General features: G+C 42.2%; 1 protein-coding gene across 2 annotated transcripts in view; it reads left to right on the plus strand.

Annotated features, from left to right (window-relative positions):
• Positions 1-6,270, plus strand: part of CRCP (CGRP receptor component) — a 54,255-nt gene extending 47,985 nt beyond the window's left edge. For both annotated transcript variants that reach the window (XM_088029133.1, XM_028110305.2), the window contains one exon: positions 4,613-6,270. In XM_088029133.1, coding sequence (XP_087885259.1) covers positions 4,613-4,774 — 162 coding nt within the window. In that variant the 3' untranslated portion in view covers positions 4,775-6,270. The remainder of the gene's footprint in view (positions 1-4,612) is intronic.
• The last annotated feature ends 4,456 nt before the right edge of the window (positions 6,271-10,726 follow it).

Raw genomic sequence — 10,726 nt, forward strand, 5'->3', positions numbered from 1 at the left:
ATTAACAAAATGAGAATTAAGGAGTTTGCAAAGTCAGTTTTAGAAATACTTATACTTTGTCAAAGTTCCTTCAGAAATTTGTGGAAGAAAGTAGCCAAAGATGCCTATGATGTTTATAGTTGCTTTAAAAAGAACCCTTTTTTAAAGGTTCACGGGGCACTTAATTTTTGACTAAAACTTTTATTGTCTTCCCAGTGTCGTTTCTGTCCTTCAAAATGCACCCAAAATTAAATTAGAAAAATTACTCCCATAAAGGGTGACTTTCTGGGGGAACTGGGCTTCAGGCTAAATAGAGATCCTTTTTTTTTTTTTTATACCCTTATTCTGATGCTCTCAACTGTGTTGGAGATTCAGCTTAGAAAAGAAAAAACAAACAAATCAGTGAGAAACTAATCCATGTCCCTCTGGGTTAAAGATCACATGTGCTGTCTCCTCCAACTTTAATCAGCAACATATGTTATTCATGGCTTAATGACAGATGGAGAGAGGAGATGAGGATTAGCGTGACCTCATCCCAGAGCTCGTAGAAAGCTCTATCATTACGGTACGATTAGCTGCTATTAAGAGTGCCTACTATATGCGGTGGGCTTTGTATGTCACCTTCAATGCCTTCACCATAGTCTTTGCTAGTGAGTGGCTAATTGGGTCTGTCTGACGCAAAGCCTTACTTTCCTCCAAGCCATGCGCTTTGCATAGAGAGAAGAAAGATGTGTGTGGCGTCCCCTGAGACTGCCTGTTCTTTTCTCCTTTTCACAGGTAAGTAGTAGGTCTTGGTAAATACTGTGTATGTTGTTTCCCAGCAGTTGGACCATTTTATAGTCAGATTTTCCCCAGCCTGGGATTTGGCTACAAAGGGTAGCAAAACATTTACCAAGGCTTGTGGCAGTATCTCTTCTCCCAAGAGAGGGATAAGAAATGAGGTTTTCACACAGGGTTTGAAGTACAGAGGACTTGAGAATTTCCCTGCATTAACCTTACAGCCATTTATTCTCCCCGTGTCCCAGAAGTATTTTCAGCATCCAGCATTTATTAGTGTTCAGTTTTGGAGGCTGTGGCTTCTTTTAGTTATACCTCAGGCATGATTTGTTGTGAACCTCAGTCTGAGGAAATGAGGAGGTCACCAGCTTCTGTGATTTCTGCGACTCCCTGTTGTGTATTCATTTGGGACAGTTTGTGAGCTTTCTGGCCTGAAGACAGGACAGTGAACCTCATGACCTCGCAAGTCACTCTCCTGAACAGCACTACCATATATGCCTGTTATAAGTTAGTGATGATAAAATGTCTTGGATTAGATAGAGTCTTATGGCTTACAAAACACTATAATATATGTTCTCATTTGGTCCTTACTGTAGGCATTACTTTCATTTTACATTAGAGAAAATTGAAATTTACAGAGATTAAGTGAACCGTTCTGGGTCAGATAGCTAGAAGTGTCCATAGTTAATAGGTTTGAGTTGTTTTGTTGTTTTGGATAAAGTAGGAAGTTAGCCTTGATGGCTTAGAATGAGAAAAAAACATTTTTGGAGTCTAGCAGCCCAGTTTGACAGCCCCTAGGAATTGATATGGTCTGTGTATGTGATAAAAATTTATTGTTGACACATCTGCAAATACTTGGGATTTTTACATTTCATTCGCCCTTATATACCGAACAACTTGAAACATTGGGTGTTTGAGAACATTGAGCCAGTGCTTTATGTTTATTTGGGCTCAGTTTCTTCTGTGTTGGGAAGAAAAGGTGAAGAGTAATACAGTTAGTATCATTTTGCCTTGATCCAAGAGGGGTTAGTAAGTTTTTGGTTTCTGAAAAGTTTCTTCTTTGTGTATATGTGTTTGATTTTGCTTAATGAAGTTTTCTTGCTGTGACTGGGAATGTTAGTTTGAAAAGGAAAGTTTCTGACCCTGAGGGTTGTGTGCTGATGGAAGCTTCTGTTCTTCGGCCCTCTTGCCATGAACACATTTAGCTGAGCCTGATCATTGTTGCATCTGCCAGACCCAGAGATCAGGATGCAAGAAGGGGGCCTGTTCAAGTCTTCTCTATTTGGTTTTCTAAAAATGAAGGCCTCTCGGGGCACCTGGGTGGCTCAGTCGTTAAGCATCTGCCTTCGGCTCAGGTCGTGATCCCAGGGTCCTGGGATCGAGCCCCGCATCCGGCTCCCTGCTCCGCGGGAAGCCTGCTTCTCCCTCTCCCACTCCCCCTGCTTGTGTTCCCTCTCTCACTGTGTCTCTCTCCGTCAAAGAAATAAATAAAATCTTTAAAAAATAAAAAATAAAAGTAAATAAAAATGAAGGCCTCTCAGAAGTCATATAACTAAATTCTTTCAAACCAGTGGACTCTAGTCTGCATCTCTGCGAGAGGAAAGAATAGAGGTATGGTGTTCTAGAAAGAGCTGGAATCCAAAGTCAAAAGACCTTACGCTACTTGCTGTGAGACCCACATCAGGTTTTCTTTATAATGCTGAGCCTGCACTTACTCATCTGTAAATTGGCCTGACTTTAGGGACCGCATGCTTGAGAAGCTCTGGTGGCAGTGATTCTGGGAAAGCCCCTGTGCAAATACTGGTGGGAGGTTGTAATTGTCCTGAGACTAGTCTGAATCTCCTTTCCCGCTCCCCCTGAGTCAGGAAACAGTTCATAATCAACTGCACGTGCCAGTTTATAAATTTGGAGACATTCCTCTCTCAAATGGAGATCATCTTTTCTTAGGATTAAATAATCAAATTGGATATACCCCTTTCCAACTCCTTCATATTTTGGAGGCAGTCTATGTTAGATTACTTCCTTTTACACACCCTAATTTTGTATGTCTGGTTTAAAAAACGGGTTTTTGAGGATTATTTCTTGTTCAGTAGAGGTTACATTTTACGGAGCCTTTGAGTGTTTGGGAAATGGTCATTTTATTTCACAGCGTGATGGGAAGTAGCCCTGTTGGTTCACTCAGGATCTTCTCCACCCTAGAACACTCAGGATTATTCTCTGGTTGTAGAAACATTTTTGGACCTAGGTGAATGAAGAGACGGATGGTTTGCCAGGAGTTTGTGATGTGAACTTGGACACATCACCTGACTTAATTAGCTTCTCTACTATTGTCTATAAAGTGAGGCAGTCAGACTGAAATCCTCTTCAGGGTTGTAAGCCTAGTCTGTCATTTTGTTTTACTTAAATCTGCTAGGATTTCTTTGTGGAATTCCTCTTGGTCTTAGTTGCCAGATTTCAGAGATTGCTGTGGGAAATGCCACAGAACAGAACCCTGGACACCTTTAGCTGTTTGTGATAGGTGGCTGGTGTCACTAAGTGAACATGAGTAAGTAATTCGCCTGCTTGTATGTTACCCTTAAAAACATTGTTGACGGGGCGCCCGGGTGGCTCAGATGGTTAAGCGTCTACCTTCGGCTCGGGTCATGATCCCAGAGTCCTGGGACTGAGCCCCGCGTCGGGCTCCCTCCTCAGCGGGGAGACTGCTTCTCCCTCTCCCTCTGCCATTCCCCCTGCTTGTGCTCTCTGGCTCTATCTCTCTGTCAAATAAATAAAATCTTAAAAAAAAAAAAAACACAACATTGTTGACTATGTATTCATTCATGTATCGAGAACTAGAGGTGAGGCTAAGAAAACTGGCTCATAATTGTGGATCATCCATGTGTAGATTTCCAGGACTTGTTAGACTGGGCTTTAAGTGGACCTAATTTAGTGAGGCAGCGGGGGATCATTTCCCAGCCATCACTCATCAGACTCTTGCCTCACATTCCCAGGAGATGACCAGGACCACCACATGATGTGTGTTAGATTGATTGTTGGTGTTAGTGTTGGGCAGGCCTGGCTTGGATTCTCATTCTGTCCTTTGCCAGGATTGTTGTGAGGGTTAAAAGAAATAACAGATATGAAGTGCTGTGTGCAGTCAGGCATATGAGCTCCCTAAAGAGCTGTTAGTGGGGGGCAGGGGTGGGGATGAGGAAAAAATAGATAAACCACCTGGCACGCAGTGAGCAATAGTCAGATGAGTTGTTGATATAATTCGTGAGTTACAGCTGTGCTTGTGAAATACAAAGGTATGTAAAGTGCTATTTCACTCCCCAGAGGTGAGTTTTCTTTGCACATACAGCATATTCATGTGTGCATGTAGATGGGTATAGAACTGGTAGGGTTTTCTTTTTTTTTTTTTTTTTAAGATTTTTATTTATTTTTTGACAGAGAGAGAGACAGCGAGAGAGGGAACACAAGCCGGGGGAGTGGGAGAGGGAGAAGCAGGCTTCCCGCGGAGCAGGGATCCCGATGCGGGGCTCGATCCCAAGACCCGGGGATCATGACCTGAGCCGACGATTAACGACTGAGCCACCCAGGTGCCCCTGGGTTTTCTATTTCTTTGAAGAAAAATGCTAACCTGCAACTTGCTTTGTGCCCCGACCCATTTTGAGCAGTCGCATAGGAATTGGAGCTGGCTTCTCCCTCCCTTGGAGCCAGGATGGAGAGGACCCAGAGACCCGAGGGGGCTCTGGAACCAGGCCCCCCGAGCTCGGCATGCCAGAGGCCAGCGGACTGGGAACAACATGGGTGGGGAGGGTGAGGTGGACTCCGCCTGTGCGGCTCATCTGTAACTCTTAGAGGTTTTCTTTTGCAGATGGTAGAAGAGAGTGAAGAACGGCTCACAGAGGAGCAGATCGAAGCCCTCCTTCACACCGTCACAAGCATTCTGCCTGCAGGGCCAGAGGCTGAGCAGAAGAAAAACACGGATGACGTGACGATGGATGAAGAGGACCCAGCCGGCCTAGCCGCCTCATGAAGCTGAAAAGCCCAGCAGCCATTTCCCAGCCGTCCAGAGGATTGTTCATTTGGTCTTACCCTCTACCCCAACAGGCCTGATTTCATAAGCTAAAAAGAAGTGCTTGTGCCTCTGGGAGATGAAACATGGTGAAGACAGACTGAGGCTGTCAGGGCTGAGAGCTAGACAGAGGAAGACAGAGTCAAAGAGGACAGTGACTGTGCAGCCCTCTGGTAAAAATATTTCTTCTGTGGCCTTTGCCTCAGTGGCGGGCAGGGCCCCGTACACAGCTGGTGGAACACTTGTGTTGCCTTTGATGGGCTATGTCCTAATGAGTTTCATCTGCTTCCCTAGGAGCTTCCCAGACAGGGGTGCCAAGCGCTGTTGGGGCGAGAGCTGAATGAGGAGAATCCGGTGAGGTGGCTAGAAACTCCCAGAGCGGCACATAGTTGCTCTAGGTCAGAAGGAGCCGCTGAACTTGGCTCACCTTAGAGGAAGCTTTTCCTAGAGAACATCGAAGATGAGAGAAGAGCCGCCTGGCCAACCCTTCTGCAGGCTCCTTCCCTCTGCTGGCAGGGCTCTTGTTTACCAGCTCACTGTTCAGTCTGAGATGTTAGGGCGCCAGCCCCTTCCAGTTGAAAAGCAGCCCAGCAGACTGCGGACGGGGGCGACGGAAGTCCTGCCTCGGCTGCCTTTCCAATCACCTGCCGTCTCCTGCCCTGAGATAGGAGCCCTGGGCGCGCTCTGCCTCTTGAGCCTAGGTGAGCTTCACTTGCACAAGGGGCAGCTTGTTTGCATCTTTGGAAAGGGCACAAATAGGGATGGGATATGAAGAACCAGAGATTGATTAGTAGGAATTTGAATTTGTTGGCTATGGCAAGGCTGCATCCGTTTTTCAGTTTCAAATATTAGGACAATGACCATGTGAAGAGCTTGTTGATACTGAGGCTTTGGAGGGTTCAGTAGCTCCAGACGTGTGGTTGCCTTAGGTCCTAGGAATATTGCTAAAAATTAATTTCCCACATTCGCTCTGCTCCCCCTTTGGGGAAAAAAATGCCCACAGACATTAACTTTCCAAATCAGCACTCATTTTGTTGTGAGATTACATATTTTCGGTGTTGCTGTTAATTGGATTACTTCCACACCCTTGCAATTCCCAGGTTATTTCAACCTCCCCACCACCCCTGCCAGTTACAGTGATGTCATTCTTAACCTTATTATCTGAGGATCAGCTGAGACCTCGTTACAGGCAAAACTGGAATTGGCAGGGCATTTGTTTTTATATCTCTCTTCGGTATTGGGAGTTTTACCAAGAACCGTTGATTTATTTGTCAAGGCATCATACCTGTGTCACTGTTTCATTTTAACCTTGAGTGTATTCAGTGCATTTTCTTAATGGATTAATCTAATTAATGATTGTTTCCAAGTGACTGCCAACTTTTGGTATTTGTATAAATCTTTGAAGAGTTTGTTTTGCCATGGACAGAAAGAAATAAAATCTGGCTTAAAAGGTAAAATGTGTGAATTTTTTGTTAAAAGAAGAAGTTGAACCTATTTAGGTCCAAAATCTATTTCAGATTGCAAGAAAATTTTAAGTTTCTGTATTTGGGACCTGAATTTAACCTCAGTTTCTGACAAAGGCAGGCAGGCTCTGGAAGACTTAAGCTTTATAGATAAGGAACATATTCTGTATAATATTCCTGTCACATTAGTAACATTTCAGAAATAAGATGATTTGCACAAGAAACTTAATCAGTATCACATCTGGGAAGGAGAGCAGGGGAGCCTGGGAATCTTACTTTTCATTTTATATCCTTCTATGTGGTTTTAGTTTTGGACCGTATGACTGTTGTATTCTTTTAAAAAGAAAAAAAGTACATCCATGTGCTTGTTGTCCTTGGCCTCTGTGAATGTTACTGAATGTGTACTTGACAGTTGAATTATGTCCCATATAGAGGCTGACACCCAGTGTCTGGTCACCCTAGGAGAGGCTGCTCTGAGGGGAACTGGGGCAGACAGGTGAGGGAGGCAGAGTTTTGAGAACTAATGCCGGTGTCTTGCTCAGTTACTGTAGCTAGATATATTTTTAGGTTGGCCAGTGTCTGTTTGTTATTCCAGACTTTCCTAGAATCTCAGTTCACTTTTTTTTTTTTTAGGGGAAAGCCCTAGTTTTTGACACAGGAAGATTTTTTAGTTATCTATCAAGAAGATACCCCTGAGCTCTTAAAAAATTGACTCCCAGTTAGAGGTTTACCCAAATATTTCCCTTGCCCCCTTTTGCTTAAAAATTACAGTATGAGGTCGCCTGGGTGGTTCAGTTGGTTAAGCGTCAGACTCTTGATTTTGACTCAGATCATGATCTCAGGGTCGTGAGATCGAGCCCCATGTTGGGCTCCGTGCTCAATAAGGAGTCTGCTTGAGATTCTCCCTCTCCCTCCCTCTCTGTCCCTCCCTCTCCGCCTCCCATGCACGCTTTCTCTAAACAAATAAAATCTTTTTTAAAAAAGTTACAGTATGACCTACTGCCACCTCAGAGGACTTCCCATTTATTCAGGGTTTGTTCATAAAATAATGGGTACCGTTTCCCTAATTAATAATTGTATACCAGCTCTCAAAAACTTAACACCCTAGTGAGAAGTAAGTTAATGCTCCAGAATAGTCTTTGCTAAATCATTTTCTGCCCTAAAACTAATTTAACACCCACTTGTGCACATGAATCATTTCTCAGTAAACTATAAAACAGATCACATACTCTGAACAGAATCATCAACTTTAATTACACAATGAACAAATGGGATAAGAAGTAAAACTGCTTAGAGATCCTTTTATATATTTTTTAAATTAAGATATAATTTACATGCCATAAAATTTACCTTCTACTACTTCTACTACTACATAAAATCTACTTTCTACTTTATGTATTTGCCTGTCCGGGTCATCTCTTATAAATCGAATCTTGCAGAATGTGACATTTTGTATCTGACTTCTTTCGTTTAGCATATTTTCAGGGTTCAGATATGTTGTACTGTTGCTTTTTATGGCTGAACCAAATAGTTCATTGAATGGATATACCACTTTTGTTTATTCATTCCTCAGTTAGTGGACATTTGGGTTTTTTCTACTCTGGCTGTTATGAATATGCTGTTGTGAACATTCATGTACAAAATGTGACTTATGTTCTCCTTTCTCTTGCATATACTTAAAAGTGGAATTGTTGGGTCATGTGATAACTCTGTTTATTTGATGAACTGCCAAACTGTTTTCCATAGCACTTGTACCATATCATGTTCCCACCAGCAGTGCATGACAGAATCCAATCTCTCTCTCTTGTTATTGTCCCTCTTATTGATTATAGCCATCCTAGTGGTTGTGAAGTGCTATCTCATTGTGGTTTTGATTTAGAATTCCCTAATGGCTATTAAAGTTGAGCATCTTTTCATGTCCTTACTGGCCATTTAATGAAGAAATGCTCATTGAAATCCTTTGCACTTAAAAAAAAAAGAAGAAGAAGACTTTTTTCAAGGAATTTTAGGTTTACAGAGAAATTGAACAGAAAGTACAGGGAATTCCTATAGAGGCCCTTGCCCCCTCCACCCCCCCCCCGCCCCAGCTTCCCCTTACTAACATCTTGCATTAGTGTGGATATTCATTACAATTGATGAGCCAATGTTGATAAACTTTTACTACTTAAAGTTCATAGATTACGTTAGGGTTCGCTCTGTGTTGTACGTTAGAAAGTGCAGTAATGCATACATAGAATGGGTTTTGACAAATACGTGTATTCCACCATTATAGTATCATCAGAATATTTTCAATGCCCTGAAAACACCCCGTGCTCCACCTGTTCGTCCCCTCCCTCCCTCCAAATCCCTTTCAATCACTGATACTTTTACTGTCTCCATAGTTTTGCCTTTTTCAGAATGTCATATACTTGGAATCATACAGTATGTGGCCTTTACAGATTGGATTTTTCACTTAGCAATATGCATTTAAAGTTACTCCGTGTCGGGACGCCTGGGTGGCTCAGTCGGTTAAGCGTCTGCCTTCAGCTCAGGTCATGATCCCAGGGTCATGGGATCGAGTCCTGCATCAGGCTCCTTGCTTAGCAGGGAGCCTGCTTCTCCCTCTGCCTGCTGCTCCCCCTGCTTGTGCTCTCTCTCTTTCTCTCTCTCTGACAAATAAATAAAATCTTACCAGAAAAAAAAAAAGGTGACTCCATGTCATTCCATGGCATGATAGCTCATTTCTTTTTAGTATTGAATAATACTCTCTTGTCTAGATGTACCAGTTTGTTTATCCATTCACCTATTGAAGGTCATCTTAATTTCTTCCGATTTTGGTAATTATCAAAAAAGCCTGGGCGCCTGGGTAGCCCAGTTGGTTAAGCAACTGCCTTCGGCTCAGGTCATGATCCTGGAGTCCCGGGATCGAGTCCCGCGTCGGGTTCCCTGCTCAGCGGGAAGCCTGCTTCTCCCTCTCCCACTCCCCCTACTTGTGTTCCCTCTCTTGCTGTCTCTCTCTCTCTGTCAAATAAATAAATAGTTTTAAAAAAGGTCACTGTAAACATTTGTGTCAACATCTGTGTGGACAGAAGTTTTCGGTTCATTTTGGTAAATACCAAGGAGTATAATAGCTGGTTCATAGGGTAAGGGTAGGTTTAGTTTTGTAAGAAACTGCCAGACCGTGTTACAAAGTGACTATAGCATTTCCAGCAATGAATCAGAGTTCCTTTTGTTCTATGTCCTCACTAGAATTTGGTGGTATCAGTATTTTGGATTTTGGCCATTCTAATAGGTGTGTAATGGTATCATGTTGCTTTAATTGCAATCCCCTAAAGATGTAAGATATTCATATTATTTGCCATCTATTTCTTCATTAGTGAGTGTCCAGATCTCTTGCCCATTTTGTAATTAGGTTGTTTTCTTTTTGTTGAGATTTAAGTGGTTTTTAAAATATATTCTGGATACTAGGCCTTCATCAAAACATCAAATAGGTGTTTTGCAAATATTTTCTCCTAGTCCCTGATTTGTCTATTCTCTTAACAGTCTTTTACAGAACAAAAGTTTTTAATTTTAATGTAAGTCCAACGTGTCCATTTTTTCTTTCATGGATCATGGTTTTGATGTTGTACCTAAAAAGTCATCGTGAAAACTAGGTTATCATCATGAAGTCACCTAGATTTTCTCCTATGTTGTATTTTGGAGTTTTATAGTTTTGTATTTCACATTTGGGTCTGATTCATTTTGACTGATTTTTTTGCAAAAAATGTAAGGTCTGCATCTGTTTTTTTGGCATGTGAATATCCAGTTGCTCCAACACCCTTTGTTGAAAAGACTGTCCTTTCTCCATCCAATTGCTTTTGATCCTTTGTCAAAGATCAGTTGCCTCTCTTTGTTTAGGTAATTCTGGGCTCTGTTCTGTTCCATTTTTCTGTGTACTCCTTCACTAATATCACACTGTCTTGATTACTGTAGCTGTGTATTAACTCTTGAAGTCATGTAGTATCAGTCTCCTTGTTCTCCTTTGCCCATTTTTTAAAAAAAGATTTTATTTATTTATTTGAGAGAGCAAATGAGAGGGGGGAGGGTCAGAAGGAGAAGCAGACTCCCCGCTGAGCAGGGAGCCCGATGCGGGACTCGATCCCAGGGCTCCAGGATCATGACCCGAGCCAAAGACAGTCGCTTAACCAACCGAGCCACCCAGGCGCCCCTCTTTTGCCCATTTTTAATTGAGTTGTTTGTCTTTATTGTTGAATTGCAAGATTTCTTTAATTTTCTGGATACTAATCCCTTAGCAGATAAATAATTATTTTCTCTCATTTTTTTTTTAGTGGTTTTTTTTCACTTTCTTGATGGTGTCTTTGAAGCACATAAGTTTTTAATTTTGATGAAGTCCAGCATACCTTTTTTTCCTCTGGTTCCTTCTGGTTTTGGTATCATATCTAAGAATCCATTGCCTAAATCAAGATCATAA

The sequence above is a fragment of the Eumetopias jubatus genome, unplaced genomic scaffold (genome assembly GCF_037043125.1).
Source record: "Eumetopias jubatus isolate StellerSeaLion01/CBP00866 unplaced genomic scaffold, mEumJub1_p1.0 scaffold_12, whole genome shotgun sequence".
NCBI classification, from domain to species: domain Eukaryota; kingdom Metazoa; phylum Chordata; class Mammalia; order Carnivora; family Otariidae; genus Eumetopias; species Eumetopias jubatus.